The sequence below is a fragment of the Alosa sapidissima genome, chromosome 8 (genome assembly GCF_018492685.1).
Source record: "Alosa sapidissima isolate fAloSap1 chromosome 8, fAloSap1.pri, whole genome shotgun sequence".
In the NCBI taxonomy this organism is placed as follows: domain Eukaryota; kingdom Metazoa; phylum Chordata; class Actinopteri; order Clupeiformes; family Clupeidae; genus Alosa; species Alosa sapidissima.
This window is the reverse complement of record NC_055964.1, coordinates 10018882-10035423: the sequence shown is the minus strand read 5'-3', so window position 1 is coordinate 10035423 and position 16542 is coordinate 10018882. Positions and strand designations below refer to the sequence as shown.

General features: G+C 41.7%; 2 protein-coding genes and 1 long non-coding RNA gene across 12 annotated transcripts in view; 2 read left to right on the top strand and 1 right to left on the bottom strand.

Annotated features, from left to right (window-relative positions):
• Positions 1-3558, top strand: part of LOC121715367 (tight junction protein ZO-2-like) — an 87517-nt gene extending 83959 nt beyond the window's left edge. For 6 of the 7 annotated variants that reach the window (XM_042101015.1, XM_042101016.1, XM_042101013.1 and 3 more), the window contains 3 exons: positions 167-553; positions 703-788; positions 1716-3558. In XM_042101015.1, coding sequence (XP_041956949.1) covers positions 167-553; positions 703-788; positions 1716-1890 — 648 coding nt within the window. In that variant the 3' untranslated portion in view covers positions 1891-3558. Of the gene's footprint in view, positions 1-166; positions 554-702; positions 797-1715 lie in introns of all 7 variants that reach the window. The other variant, XM_042101020.1, reaches the window with a different exon arrangement.
• LOC121715374 lies at positions 319-11491 on the bottom strand. Its single transcript, XR_006033593.1, has 3 exons — positions 11409-11491; positions 7462-7553; positions 319-529 (listed from the first exon to the last, which is right to left on the bottom strand). It is a non-coding gene; the product is annotated as an uncharacterized LOC121715374 (long non-coding RNA).
• fam189a2 (family with sequence similarity 189 member A2) overlaps positions 10473-16542 on the top strand; it is a 22835-nt gene continuing 16765 nt past the window's right edge. Inside the window, exons 1-2 of one of the 4 annotated variants that reach the window (XM_042101028.1) lie at positions 10473-11874; positions 15424-15480. In XM_042101028.1, the coding sequence (XP_041956962.1) occupies positions 11575-11874; positions 15424-15480 (357 nt within the window). In that variant the 5' untranslated portion in view covers positions 10473-11574. The other 3 variants (XM_042101030.1, XM_042101031.1, XM_042101029.1) reach the window with 3 other exon arrangements.

The window sequence follows — 16542 nt, the reverse complement described above, 5'->3', positions numbered from 1 at the left end:
CTACAGTGCTGAGGAGACCTTATTGCTAGAGGATAAGAGTGCCAGCATTATAAGCACTAGTCAAAGTGTGATAAGAGGAGAAAGTGGTAGAAGAAGAAGGTAGAGGAGGGAAGAAATGGTACTGTATGGTAAATGACTCTCTGGTTTTACTCTCTGGCTGTTCCAGGTGAAGCTCCCTCCCCGGGACGAAGGGCCGGTCCGGGGCCCCTCCGACTCCAGCAGAGGCTACGACTCTCATTCCAGCAGCCCCACAAGCAGCGACCACCCGCGCAGTCAGGACTCGCCCGGCGTGGGACGGCCCCCGCCGCACCCCACCGCCGCCCTCAGGCCTTCCTCTGCATCCCGCGTCTCCCGGGGCCCGCCCGTCGTCGACATCCAGCCGCTGCCACCGCAGGGGCCGGCCCCGGCACTGGCCGGTCGTGAGCAGACCGAGGAGACCCCCGAGGACCCGTCGCTCAAGTCCTTCCTGGGGAAGGTGCGCGCCTTTGAGAAGATGGACCACTTCGCCCGAGCGCAGAGGATGCTGGAGCTACAAGAAGCACAGAATGCCAGGGTGAGGGTTCTGTCCCAGATGTGTGTCTGTCTGTATCTAAGTATACAGTGTATACTGTCTATACTGTGTGTGTGTGTGTGTGTGTGTGTGTGTGTGTGTGTGTGCATATTTATTTGTTGGGTGGTTAGTAATTTGTCATCCTTTTTCAGATGGAGATAGCCCAGAAGCATCCAGACATCTATGCTGTCCCTATAAAGTCCCAGAAGTTGGACCACAATCGGCCGCAGCCCATTGGGTAAGAAAGTGAGTGACAGAATAAAGTGAGTGAATGTGAATAAACAAGTGATTGTGTGAGAGGCAGCCCTCTCACAGTGAATCTGTTATAGTAGACCTAATTCTAAAGCGCTATACACTCCCTGGGCAGTCAATGTTGGCTCTACCAGAGTACGAGAGGTGGATATAATCCAGACATCCATCTGGCTATGTAACTAATCATGCCCTGCTGTGGTGTAATAATGTTACAGCACTTGTATTTAATACTGACATTAATTGAGTAACTGTGTGTAACTTCATGTGCAACATGTAGTAAGATACTTTCCACTGTCATATGACCAGCTAGAGTATAGTTACAGGAGTAGCCTACAGTACATGCACAGGCCCGTAGACTGTATGATCCATGGTCTCTTCAGGAGCACTGCAGCTGCTGCTAGCTAAGCAAAAATGTGGCCTATTGGCTAGTCTCAGTTTCAGATTCCTCCTTCTCTGTAGCATTTTGAGTCTCTGTGACTGCCAGTCATTAGCCTGGGTGAACCCAGACGAACCTGTTAGCAAATTTGAATTTGCTTTGCAGGTTGGTCTGGAAAGGAGCCCATTGACGTCTGTTTGCGAATCACCAAAAGCCCAGGAACGTGTATTGTCTTTGGAATTGGGTTAAGTGTAATTTCTCTACTGGTTACTCTGAACGCACGCGTCAGTGGGCTCATTTCCAGATGGACCTGCACAGCAAATTCAATTTTTCTATCAGGTTTGCCTGGGTTCACCCAGGCTAGCCAGTCATCAGACTTGGAGGCAAACCTACGAGTGGCACTGGCATGTAATGGCAGACTTTGGCAAACATTATCACTACTTAGTCGGACCCCTGAGATAAATAGCGAGGACCATTGAAGTGTGTTTGATCAGATGAACGGTTCATTGATTGGTGGATCTCTTTTGTGTCGTTCAGGTCCAGCTCTCGGCCCGAGCCACAGACACCACCCTCCAAGCTGCCCTACTCAGCAGACGGGCGACCGTACCAGCCCAGCGAGGAGGACGACGAGTACCGCCGGCAACTTGCCGAGCAGACGCGGCGGGGCTACTATGCCCAGAACGCACAGAAGTATCAGGACACTGAGCTGTAGAAGGAAAGAATGAAAGGAAGAAGAGGGGGAGTGAAAGAGATAGAGATGAAGGAATATCCCCTGCTTGGCTCAGAACACGGCGACACCATTCCACTAGCCTGGCGCTGCCACCCAAATTTACACTGCACTTATTGTGGTCTGGAAACGCTCTATTGGATTGTGATTGGCCGAGGGGTGTCACAAATGAGCATCGATCGAAAATTATTCTGCCAATGTTTGGATCTTGTGTAGAAGTGTTGTAACAAAGACTGAGCTCTTAATAACCTGCAGGAGAACCATACCAGAGCCAGTTGGAAAATCAAACATGCTAAAGAGCCCTTACATGACACTGCAGTGTCCAACCTCTTTAACAGCAGCCATTTTGTGGTGGTTGGATTTCAAATTCCAACATTTTGTCTAGATGTCATCTCCTGCACCACACCCCTCAGATTGCTGATTGGTCCTATTGAAAATCTAATGAGCCAAGGTCTTTCTAATTGAGAGTTTCCACACTATAATCCCAGCAAAACTGATCTATCGGAGAGATAGTCTGGCAGCCCCAGGCTATACCATTCCACAGGGGCAATCCCCTAATCCCCCCACCTTCCTGTGCCCCGCAACAATCTGCTGCTGACTTGGAAGCCCTCCTGCTTTTAAGTTTCTTCTCACGCATTTTTATTTCCCTGATTTCTTTCTTGCTTCAAAGAAGTCAAACTTTCTGTCCTTGTGGATAGGATCAATTCTTTTTTTCATTTTTTTTCTATTGTATTTACTTCTTGACTTTTAAATTGTTTTTTTTTTTTCACCCTTTGTATTAAATAATCTAGGAACCACACATTTTCTTGCCTATGCAAAAAAAGTTCAGTTTGTGCAGAGCGACTGAAATATATTGCCACGAGTCCCTTTTCACCTCATTAACACCTTAAGCCTGTCGTGTGCTACTGTATAAACTAGCATTTTCTTCTGTTAGAATTATGTTTTGTATCTTTTACATTGAGACTCCACAACGAGTCTCCGGAATCTATTTGGAAAGGTCACAGTACAATACAGCGTGTGACCTTTGTATTCTTTTTACTTCTGTCAGCATTCCTTTCCTCATGGTTCTGAGTGTAGAATGGTTTAAATACAGTACACTGGATTTTGTTACAATTTTTTGAAGTGCCTTTTTACTTTATGAAATAATGTATAGAGGCTTGGGGACGTGACAATCCAGCCCTCTGGACTTATATACACTGCTGCTCACAAGCTCAAAACTAAGGGGAAAACAGGGAACTGACGACACCAAAACCTTAAATGCTGTATGCGCGTCACCCTCGTCCTCTGCAGAAATGAAACAAGTGATGACGAAGAAGTAATGTTTCCAAAAAAGAGGTATTCATGAGTGCTGAGAGGTTGTGGATGCTTGTTTGATGCTGTCGTCACAAGTCATAATATACTGTTGCTGTCTCAAGCGTACACTGTTTTTTCGGCTTGATTGTACGTTAGCCAGCTGTACCTCCACACATGGTTTTAAGTGCTTTCGACCTTCTGTTTTTTAGTGTTTCTTTATTGTCTTTATTTTTCTCTGATGGCTTCCACAGGTTGTGGAGAAACAATGTCGAGAGAGTGTTGATGACTGGACAAGTCTGTCTGGATCTGTTGTGGAATTTCACTTTACAAACACCAAATAAATCAAGTTAAATAATCTTATAATGACCTATGTTTTACATTATTAATGAAACTCTTGCTGTTACACTGGTGGCTGGTGGTCAGGGGTGTAGTGGTAAAAAAAGAGGTGGGTATACTATAAATTCTGTGATCAGGCGGACCATGACCAGTCATCGGTAAGGTGGACCACAGTATACTGGTGTGTATCCTGACCACATCGCTATAGGCTACCATGTGATGGTACCAAGGATATCACTGGTGGGGTGTACTACGAATCTCGATTAGTGGGTTAGAGAGGTATGTTGCGCTCAAAGCCAGGCTATGCTGTGACACGAAAGTGGATCTGTTATCGCTATATCACCATGGTATCTTATGCTGTCAACCAAACCTGGTCGGGAGGAGGTTATGTACTAAGTTATTGCTCAAATCGTGTAATCTACCGCACACTGACCAATCAATTGTCTTAAAAACGAAGTTATCTCACGTGTAGGATTCTGTCATATATTTTACAGGTGGAGCTCCGCCTCTACTAACATTTTGGATCTCGAATGCGCTTTAGGGCGGTGCGTGCAAATATCCCACTATGGACGTGTATACCATACAACAACTGATGACAATTGATTTATTTGATGTTATTGGTTAGACACAAAAATGAATCTCTCATGAATGCGAAAGTAATTGTTTTTGAATAGAGGCGGTCTTGTGCGTCTCCACGTTTCACGATTGGCCAACGTCATCCCAACACCGAGAACGCGCACAGATCTGAGCTGAAAGCCTAGTTTGACAAATATATCACATAACTGCAATCGTAGTATCACTTAACGTATACCCCTGAGTCAAGGCGTTGTCAAGCCTCGATATGTCTACATAGCCTAGATATGTCTAACGTGCTTCGTAGTATACCCCACGGGTGTTCCCTCATAGGCCACACTTGCACTTCACACTCCTCAACCACAAACACTTAGAAGCCTCCTTCGTTTCTTGGTAAGAATGACCTGTTTGTACCTGTTAGTTATCAAAAAATGCAACAAGCACACACACATATTTCACCTCAACCAAAGTGTGAGGGGATACAAAGAAATGGAAATAAAAAAAAACAAGCAAAACACAAACACTTGCTTATGGTGCAGCATGCATTAAGTGTGTAGGAGTGCAGTATGAATGCTATAGTAGCATCCACAATTAGTTTGTACTTTGTACCCAAGATTGTATTTTATTGTAATTATGATAAATTATTATAAAACTGTATGCTATTTAAAGGTGGATAAACGCAATAGAAGTGGATAGATGCAATTTGGAGGTGCGTAAACGCTATTTCCGCAATTCAGGAGATGCGTAAACTGTGTTTACATGCGTTTAGCCTCCACTACATCCCTGTGCAATGTTATAAGTCCAGTGTCTCCATCATAACCGCTGAAAAAGGTTGAAGGGTTCATCTATTTTGTTACTCTACAAACTGCATTTTGTATTCCAAACCATTCAGATGGTGTCTATAGAGCTTTTTTGTATAAAAAAAACAGATGATGAAATTTATAGCATAACATTGTGTCATCATGAATAAATTCTTTTATAATTTATAATAGGCTAACAGAATGGCAAATGAGGAGTAGGCTAAAGGTGGTAGGCCAAAGATCAAGTTTTTGTCTCATTTATTTGAAATGTAGGAACCCATCCCCAGCGGTGTCATTGCAAGATATTGATAATATGCACTATTTACTAAAATCACAATTTAGTAAAAGCACAATCTAAAATGAGAGCACAATGATTTAGTAAAACAAGCACATCTTATATGGACTACAAAAAATAACACTTCCCAGGATTCTCAGTGAAATCAAGAAATGATATGGTTACTTTCAAAACCACTGAAGCCTATTATTCAATGCAATATTATTCATTAGCCTAGGCCTACAGTTCAGGTTCTGGATAATTTCCATATGGACAATAAACTGGACTTGTCAGCCAATACTGAAGCACTACAAGAAAGGGCAGAGCAGGCTGTACTTCCTGAGGAGGCTACAGTCCTTCAATGTCTGCAGTAAGCTCCTCAGGATGTTTTACCAGTCTGTTGTTGCCAGTGTCCTCTTCTGTGGTATGCTGGGGAGGAAGCACAAAGAAGAAGGATGCTGGGCGACTAGATAGGCTGGTAAGGAAAGCTGGCTCTGTCGTGGGAGCCGAACTGGAGTGCATCACTTCAATATCAGACAGAAGGACCCTGAACAAACTGATCAGCAACTTGGACAATGAATGTCATCCACTCCATAGCACTAATGTAAAGCAGAAGAGCCTGATCAGCTGGAGACTTCGCTCACTGTCATGCACAACTGATAGACTGAGGAAGTCATTTGTCCCCAGGGCCATTGAACTGTTCAATGCTTCACTTCAGGGTAGAGGAGAGATAGACTTCTCTGCATAGTCTGTTTACATGCTATATTAGCAAATTTGCACAACCCCCTCCCTCCCCCTGCATAGTCTGTTTACATGCTATATTAGCACATTTGCACAACCCCCTCCCTCCCTCTTGGACTGTGGCCGTACTTGATGCTTAATACCTTACTCAATACTTGACCAATGGCTGTAACCCTTTTACCTCAATCTATTCTTGCACGGACATAGTTTTGTTTAACATTATACATTATTCTCTTATATGTCCATATTACTATCCCCACCCATTCAACTGTATATTGCATCTTGCTTGTGTCTGTTGAGGGGTCCACGACCATGGCACCCTTGACAGGGACAACAAGGAAGCGATCATCCTCAGCTGCACTCTGAATTACAGGCTCAGTCCCTGCCCTGTCATGCTTGATCATCCTTAAGCATCCTTAAGCACACTGTTGATTTTTGATATTTGATTGAGTTTTTATAGTACACTATATTTAGTAGCCTATTTTAGTATCATGTTTATCTTCTACTGTATCTATTGTACAGTGGAGTTTTCTTATTACTTTTTCCGCTGTAAGTGCATGTTGTGTGTGATGTCTCATGTCTGTATGATACTGAGACCTTGAATTTCCCTTGGGGATCAATAAAGTATCTATCTATCTATCTATCTATATGCTTGACATGGGCCTACGTATGGAGCCTCCGAAGGAACATGGTGGGAATGATCTTTTTGGAAGTGGGGATTTATTTTTTGAGCCCCTTTTGCGTTCCGTCGCAATACTTTTGCATTCCCTCCCAATATGTTTTGCATTCCCTCTGTAACGGAGGCGAACTGAGCTAGCATGCTAGTTGACCGTGTAAAAATCCTCACACCCCTAACCTTCGACTCCCATGCCGGTGTGTGTTGAGGTGGCGGGTTCGTGGGGCCGTGAGCGGCGGACGAATTATGACCTCTGTTACACCTCCATACCTTTGACTTGCGAGGGAACGCAAAACGGGCTCTAAACAGATAGGACAAAAGTTCTGCCATGTAGCCCAGGGGTGTCCAAACTTTTTGACTCAAGGGCCACATTGGGTTTTAAAAATTGGCCTGCGGGCCACACAACAAAAAAATAATGTATATAATGTTTTGTATCATTTAAATGACAAAGTAATTTTGTTGTAGAAAATTAATTTCTTAAGAAATACTGTTCATTTGATGTTGTTTAATTCATTTATAAATGGTGCACCTTTAAGACTCTTTTGCCAGCTCCACTAGCCTATGGCTAGTGCTGTGCCTATGGCTCACAGTTTATAAATGGTCAGAACTACTTTTGCCATCGCGATTTCCTTTTAAAAGTTTGGTAACGCTTTCTATGAAGGTTGTATTTATAACGCCCTATGAATGCATTCATAATGTTTTATAAGGTGTCTATAAAGCATTGTAATGCTCATTATTACCATCTATATGTATTCACAAGTCGTCATAACCGACTTCATGATGCATTATGACAGCTAATTATGAATGATTATAATTTTAATCTGAATAATGCATTATAAATATGTCAAGATCTGCCTACTCACTTGTCAGTTTTATGATGCATCATCAGAGGCGGTCTAAGGCGGCTGCTTGGGGCCTCTTACCAGTAGTCTTAGTAGGGGGGCCCCCAACCAACCTAAAAATAAAAAAATAAAAAATCCTTATCATCATGAACGCTTCTAAAGTATGGTAAATTGTAATAATATTATTAAGAAATACTTAAAACATTGACGTAGTAGTTTAAATGTCCAGTTCGTGGTTATGTCCCTACACATACACCCCCTACTTCCACAATGAAATGGACTAGTCTGTAACGTGCGTTGCGCGAAAGATAAACACAAAGGACGACTGGGAAAGTGTTGACAATTTAGCGATTCTGTCGCTAGATTAAGTTTTGGCCATCCCTAGCGAGAGAAATGGCATTTAGCGACTAGCGACAAATTTGCTTATTTCTTGCAACGATGGCAAACTCTGTTTCGTTGTTGAAACGTCAGAAAATCTCCCCTCTCATGCCTGTTTCGTTTGTGAATTAGGCCTACATCGCGAATTCGCCCAAAGCGTTAGCCTACCCCACGATAATAAAAGTTACGACTGGTTTACTGTATGTGGTATCAGCCCATGTTATTACACGGAAGTAGATGTTCTATAAATCTAACAGCTCAGAAAACTTCACTGGAAGGTTCAGCAAAAACAAGACGAGAGCAATGACAGGGAAACAGGGACCTGCTTGCCAGCATCGTTCAACATGCACATTGAACAAAGGAAAGTAGGCTACAACTTCATTCACAAAGTAGATAGTTCAAAATCGAGCATACAAGTAAAAAGTAGAAAAACCTAGGCCTATAACATTTGTTTAGGCTATGTAACATGTTGTCAATGCAGGACAGACTGTCGGCTGGAGTAGCCTAAAAAAAAACAATTCTGTCGGTCTGTCCAGTGACATTTAAGCCGAGCCTAAATATATCCAAAATATAGCCATTGCCTAATTGTGTAGGCTACCCTATGGTGAAATTATAATCAGATGTCATGCAGTGCAAAGCAGATGCAGCAGTTGGGAATAGGTTGGAAATGACTGCATTTCAGCCACCTGATGCTCGTTCTGGTGTATAAGTATAAGTATATACTTTTTTGATCCCGTGAGGGAAATTTTGGTCTCTGCATTTAACCCAATCGGTGAATTAGTGAAACACAAACAGCACACAGTGAACACACAGTGAGGTGAAGCACACACTAATCCCGGCGCAGTGAGCTGCCTGCTACAACGGTGGCGCTCGGGGAGCAGTGAGGGGTTAGGTGCCTTGCTCAAGGGCATTTCAGGCACGGCCCACTGGTCGGGGCTCAGAACCGGCAACCCTCCGGTTACAAGTCCGGAGTGCTAACCAGTGGGTCACGGCTGCCCTCAATGTATATGACAAGATAGTACAGAAATTTAAAGTGTAGGCCTACCAATTAATATATAAGTATTAAAACAATTATTTCAAGAAGTTGCCTATAATATGAGTAGGAGAAAAGCAAACAGGCGTAAAGGGGAATTAAAGGGCCATCACCAGGGTTTTTTAGGTGGTGGTGGGGGGGGTCGAGTTCTCTGTTTCTCCTCTCCAACCTTTACTTTCCCGTAGATTAGCTTTACCTGCCTATCCACCATTCAGTCGGTAGACTACATTTTTTTTGTTCTCTTTTAAAGATCGGATGGGGGGGGGGGGGGGGGGGGGGGGGGGGGCATACATACCTTCGCCTTGGGCCCCCAATTTGCTAAATCCGCCACTGTGCATCATAATTACTTTGCTTTGCTAAATGCGTATAGTGATGCATAAAGAGTTTTGACTTCTACTGTAGTCCTATATATCTATAGCTATAAGTATATATAATAAAGTTATAATAATTTATACATCTCCGTACAGCACAGAATTATAAACAGCTATGCAATATCATAAGTGTTATTTGTCAGCTCTAAGTAAAGTGACAAGAATATGACCCTATTATCTTACAATGAAATGAGAGCCTGGACAGTAAAGACAAAAGGAATGCATTTAGTTCACTTTATTTTCATTTAAACCAAAGGTCTATTTTGATTCGAACAATCTTTCAAAATGACCCAAGATAGATTTCAGTGGCATTGTGAGTTTTATTCCAATAATAACCACCACCACAAAATATAGGACCATGCCGTGCCACTTTTTTGGCCTGTCTCATTGTGTTTGTGTAATGTGCTCAGAGCATTGATAATCAGTCTGATTATGTGTGTTGGTTTTAATGAAAATAAAGTGAACTAAATGCATTCCTTTTGTCTTTACTGTCCAGGCTCTCATTTCATTGTGCCTCATATTTGTTTATAATAACCTTATATCTATTTATAACAACACCTCATTTGCTCTACTTTACCTAAAGCTGACAAATAACACCTATGACATTAACATAGTAATTTATAATATTGTGCATATGGGGTAAAGATGCTAGACTCTGTACGTAGTTCATTGCACCCTTTAATTATATTTGTTAATAATAGGGTCATATTCTTGTCACTTTACTTAGAGCTGACAAATAACACTTATGATATTGCATAGCTGTTTATAATTGTGTGCTGTACGGAGATGTATAAATTATTATAACTTTATTACATATACTTAAAGCTATAGATATAGGACTACAGTAGTAGTCAAAACTCTTTATGCATCACTATACGCATTTAGCAAAGCAAAGTAGTTATGATGCATCATAAAACTGACAAGTGAGTAGGCAGATCTTGACATATTTATAATGCATTATTCAGATTAAAATCTGAATTTGATCATTATTCATAATTAGCTGTCATAATGCATTATGAAGTTGGTTATGACGACTTGTGAATAGATATAGATGGTAATAATGAGCATTACAATGCTTTATAGACACCTTATAAAACATTATGAATGCTTAGGGCGTTATAAATACAACCTTCATAGAAAGTGTAACCAAAAGGTTCTTATAAAAAGGAGATATCAATTATCAACAATAACAAGCCAGCTGGAACCTGTTGCACTCTCTCCCTCTTGTGCACGCTCAAATGCGTTCCCAATTAAATGGAGTAGTTAGATCTGCTGCAATGGAGATACTACAGTATGTATCTCGATGTAACAAGCTGTTTTGACATTGATATGGTAAACGCTCTCTAACAAGAGTGTTAAGCAGTTTGCAGTGGCCTAAAGTTAATCACAACGTCGTCTATGCTGGAAAAAAATAGCGAGTGGCATATGATAACCTAATTAATTAAATGTACGGCAGGCCGAATTAAAGTGTGTGGCGGGCGGATCTAAATAATTGCTTGGCGGGCCGGATTAAAGTGCGTGGCGGGACGCAGTTGGCCCGCAGGCTGTAGTTTGGACACCCCTGAAGTCGCCTATTGGTTCTACCTGTGCGCACATCTACCTGGCTTAAGAACTGTGATAATTAGAATGAGCTGATTTATGTCATATTTATTTAAGTGAATGGTTGGAACCAAAATATTGCAGGATTTAGGCTTGAAGCCGGACTTGTAGGCCTACTGTACACTCTACCACCTCTAGAAAGATAATTCCCGCCATGGTCCTTCGGGGGCTGGTTCATGTCCTTTAATTTGTAGGCCTAGCCTTCTTTTTTACCCTTGAGCCCTTTAAAAGGAACAGGAAATAGTGACGGTTTTCATTAAATATGTAGAACGTTTGCGTTCAGAAAACAGCTGTTGCGCGGAGTGAAACAACCCCACAGAAAATTATGTTTATCCAATTTTATGTTTTTACCAAACTCCAGAGACCCTTTGGGTTAGCCAGCAAGTAATCGTTGAGATAAATTTAAGATAAGATTAAAATTTCACACCCATTATTTGTCTTCCTTTTCGAAAACAAACGGGTTGTGTGGCCTATTCCCACGCGACCCCCACCCTCCGCCTTCTCTGTCCCTCTGCCAAACAATTTGAAACGCAATCCGAACACCCGGTCACAGAGAGGAGTTATTTTAAAACTTAAAACTCAGCTACCTCCGAAGGAAGGATCATGTAGAAACAGCGCACGGACTGACCAGAGGGAGGAAGTAAGCCTTGTTCTGCTACACACAGCTACAGATAGTAAAATGAGCGAACGACTTCTATTGATGATCCTCCCTTGTTTAAGGTCTATTGTTCTGTTGCCAGTCGCGCGTCTCCAATGTCGTTGCCAGTAGTCCTGCCAGGATCGTGTTGTCGTGTTAGCAGGGTCTCGCTTGCCCCTCCGCTGGGGGATCCATCGTACAGAAGTCGCAGCCGCTGCATTCCCACCCCTGGATCTCGTATGCCTGGATCTCAGTCGCGGCTCATTCCGGCGCTGCTACCCGGCCGCCCGTTGCTTTCACTGGGATTGCTGCAGTTGGCTCTCGGCTGCTCCATGGTGGCGCTCTCCTTTGGGGCTCTTTCCCTCAGCAACTCGCCTCCTGTTCGGAATTCCTGCCCGTTCTGGGCAGGCTCATCAGTGCGTAAGATTTTAATAAGTGAACAGCACAAGTTACTGTTTGGACGCATGGAGAACTCATAGGCTATTGTATAATTACTGGAGTTGTAGCCTACAATCATCGATTTTTAAATGTAAACATTAGAGTAGGCCTACATTGTAGGCTAGCCCACATTTATGAAATCATAACTAATTTGTGGTGTTCTGGCAAAGATGACGACCTCCAATGAGAGTCCTCCAATTTCAGTAGTCTGTGTAAATTAAACTGTAGCCTAACTATATGAGGTTACAGTCACTTGGCAACCCAACTTTTCGCGACATATCAACAGGTAGGCTACAGTTACATTTACAGAGCTGAGCGCCGAGGAGCAGAAGGGTTGTAAAGCTAGTTTGCTCAGGTCCCGTCAATGGCATTGCAGCTGCTGCTACTCAGCAACGATACGAGGAATTGGAACGTATCAATTTCTCAATTGCTTACATCAGGTAAAAAATATCAGCTTAGCCCTGCTCCGTGTCTTACACTTTTTCCACATGCAGGTTTTAGCTGGAGACAACTGTTAACATTAACTTTGTGTTGACAGTTCAGCATGCATCAGACAGAAGCTGGTTAATATAAGAATTTATTTTACTTTAGGAGAGCTAAAAGCTTAGATTGTTGGTAGGGATATTCTTTAGCCTTATCCTCTATTATTTAAAGTGAAAAGATTACAAGAACAGGTTGCAATATTGGCACTACTAAATTGCAGTTACTGCTACCTGAAAGTATGGATTAAATTGTGAAAATTTAAGTGGTTCTTAACCTGGCTCTGCTCCCCACCCCATCTTCCATCTGTAACTGTTCTATCCTCACCAGTGACTAGAATAGCTGACAGCATCTGATGCTAATCAAGGGCATTCATTACACTGACTGCAATTAGTTCCTGGATAAATGGATAGATATAGATGATGGGTGGAGCAGCTCAGTCATATGGTCGATTGGAAAGTAGAAACTACTGAGTAGGCTTTTTGGCTTTAATTTAAAATAATAAGTCCCAAACCAGTCAAACTAAATTCCAACAGTTGGAACACATTTGACATTGCATGGACAAGAAAGAAAGAAATACTCAAGCAGGAAATACAATCATTAAACTTAGATCAGAATCACGTAGATCAGAATCAGCTCTGGATGGACCTTGTTAGAATTTAGACAAAATCTCTTTGATGACTAGCCTACATAGTAGTAAAACACAGTAAGACATAGTTTGGGTATTCTGAATTATTGTCTGTGTGTGTGTAAAGCGTACTATACTTGTTTTAGTCTAAATTACTGACAAATGTCAGGCATTACAGTGTAATTTAGTTATATCTATCTTTAATTATATATTAACAATTAGCACCAAGTACATAGGCCACCCAAGGAGATATATGAACCTGATCTAAAATCTTACTGGTAGCCTGCTATAAATTGTTTACCCAAATTACAGTTTTTTGCCAATGGCTTACACGCTTTTTGTATAATAAGCCTCATTGTGTCAAAACTCACAAGCCACATAAGAGAGCACTTGGAGATAAACAACTCACATCTGTGTCAAAATGAAACTCTACAATCGACACCTAACAATTATTTTTCAAAATGTCATTCTTGCAACAAAATGATACACACATTCACCATTTGAATTACTCTTTCAAGTCAACTACAACACACTGATGTGCTTTATGTAAAACATTGCAATCTTTACTATCTGTATTGGAATTTTCTCAGAGTCTTATGTGAAACTCCAAAATAGAAATGCTCCAATAATCATTTTACAGTTGTTGTTCTTCTAACAATTTATTTATTCATCCTTTATTTTAGCAGGTGAGTCCCATTGAGATCTTACATCTCTTTTTCAAGGGAAACCTGGGCCTGCAAAATCAAAAATACACTATTGCAAGTTTTACTATTGCAAGTTTTACTAGACTATTTTTGAACAATGTGTCTAATGTAAGGGACAGGAACAGTGTGTGCTTTGCCGTAAGCATGTTGCAGAATCGCAAAAAAAGTGCAAAGCAGAATATGGTATGGTTACACTGTGTTTAAGATATGGTTACACTGTGTTTAAGATATGGTTACACTGTGTTTAAGGTATGGTTACAAGAAGTTTAGGTTTTGAGCCTTTGGTCTAAGCATTCATTTTTAGTGAGCAATTGGCAAATATTGTAAAACTTCTATGAATTTAGGCCTGGAATTTGTCTTTAAACTAGATGCTAAGAATGTGTAAGGTATTTCATAGTAGTTATAATCTTCGAGAACACACCATATCAACTTAGTAAAGTAAAGGGTTACCAAACTATCCCCCCCCCCTGCCCAGTATAATAAAAACAATAGACAACAATGCTATTATTATTATTAAGAATGGATGCATTATACAGCATTCTGAAAAATGCCAGCTATGGCTCCTATGTAGACATAGCCTGTCTGTATGCAATATAAAATATACAGTACACAATGTTCTCACTATGTCTATTGAACAAGTAGTGTGAATGCTGTCTGTGCAGCTAAATCCATGCTCATAAACACAATGAATTTTAGTCTGCACCAGGGCACTGTGAAGACAGCAGAAACCAAATGGTGACAATTTAATGGTGCGTAAAAGGTGATTAAGGCCGGTTAGCCACAACGCATGGAGAACTCATTGACCTCTGCGCACACACACACACACACACATTACTGTCATACACATTACTCTTATACACACACACACACACACACACACACACACACACAAACACATTCACATTATGCGCACACATATTTACATCACACACACACACACACACGTCCGCCCACTGCCCTCTCCTACTGTCGACACACTTGTCTGCATCCCTTCCCCTCCAGTGACCTCAGGATGTCAGGGCTGAAAGCCTGTCCACAATCGCCTGTGCCTGCAGCAATATTTGGTGTCCTTAGGGCACTGCTTCCATAGGCCTCTAGTGGGGACTCTGTTATTAGATGAGACCAGCTGTGGTGTTTGGACCATAAACAAAGTTACTCTCAGATTAGGGGAAGGCATGTTACACTCGGGGTCTCCTGAATTGACAGTACAAACACACGCTGAAATGTGTGAATAGGTTGGAGAGTGGCATGTGTGTATGTTTTGTTTTCATTGTTCGAAGTCTCAATGAAGGGAAGGAGAGGTGTGGAGAATGGAGGAGGACTGGGGCAGGAAGCAGTGTGATTCAGAGAAAGGAAAATAGATTTTTTTCCAAGAGGAAATGCTGGGCTTCCAGCCACACAGAAAGTTCACCCAGAAAGTAAACATGGTTTGTTTTTATTGAACAGTGAGTGAATGTGTTTTTCTGTGTGTTTGTGTGTGAGCACATTTTGGTGTGTGTGTGTGTGTGTGAGTGAGAGAGAGAGAGAAATTATGGTGTGTGTGTGAAAGAGAACATTTTGGTATGTGTGTGTGTGTGAGAGAGAGAGAGAGAGAGAGAGAAATGATGGTGTGTGTGTGAGAGAACATTTTGGTATGTGTGTGTGTGAGAGAGAACAAAATAATGTGTGTGTGTGTGTGTGTGTTTATCTCACTGAGCTATTTCTGTTGTGTGCAGGTCATCCTCTCAGGGATCATAGGCCTCACAACATGGAGACGACCGATGCTCCTATTGGTAAGCGGCTCTTGCAAACCTGACTGTTGACGGCGTGAGAGGCTCAGATGAATTATTTCTGACACATCTAAATGCATTGAGTTTTGAGCTCCACCCTTAAATGGAGGGGTGGTGAAAAAAACGGACTCACTTACCTATCTACAAAAGAAAGAAAAAATCCACATTTGTTTGCTATCACTTTTTTTGTAGCCAGCCAAAAGCTGGAGTTCAGCATGAAGTTAGAATCTATTGAAGTGTTGCCAACAGTACATGCAGTAAATCTGGAGTCAGTACTATCTAAATGTTTAAATAGTACTGACTGAATGCCTGAAGTACTATCTAAAATCAGCCACTGTAGCATTTTATAAAGCACACAGAGGCTTTGAATCCCCTGCCAGTTGATAGGCAGAAGAGGACAGAATCAATGTGTGGTGTAATATGTGCCTCAAGGGCCATGGAGCCAAAGTGATTCAGATCTCCCACCCCCTTCCCTTCTAAAGTGTCACCAACAGAGAGATAGAGGAGGGGGGGGGGGGGGGGGTGGAGTGTCAGCCTTCCTAGGAGTAAGGTGCCAGAAATGTCAGGGACCCTGATACTGCAGTAACATTGCCTTTGGCCTTGACTGCAGCGGCATTTCTGGGCTTGCCTGAAAACAATATCTGCTGGGGCTCATATGATAACAGTCACATGACTATAGTCCTGGTGGAAAGTGGAATAGATTGTTAGCAGAATTTGCAGCTGCAAAAGAAAATCAGAATCAGAGATTCACAGACATTTATTTGTCACATACACGGTTATAACAGTATACAATTAGTAGTGAAATGTAAACCTAGTTAACTCCATGAATGTGCAAAATGGAAAAGAATAGAAGATGGTAGATGAAAGAATAACAATAGTAGTTAATGATGAGTAAGATAATTAGATAGATTATAAAAATATATATATATTTGAGGGTTAAAGGAACCGTATGTAAGAAATGTATTTCAATTAATCATAAAATGGCCCTGATATGTCACTAGACATTAAGAAATCATGTTCACTTCAAATACAAGTCACTGACAACAGTAGTCCGGCCAGGATATT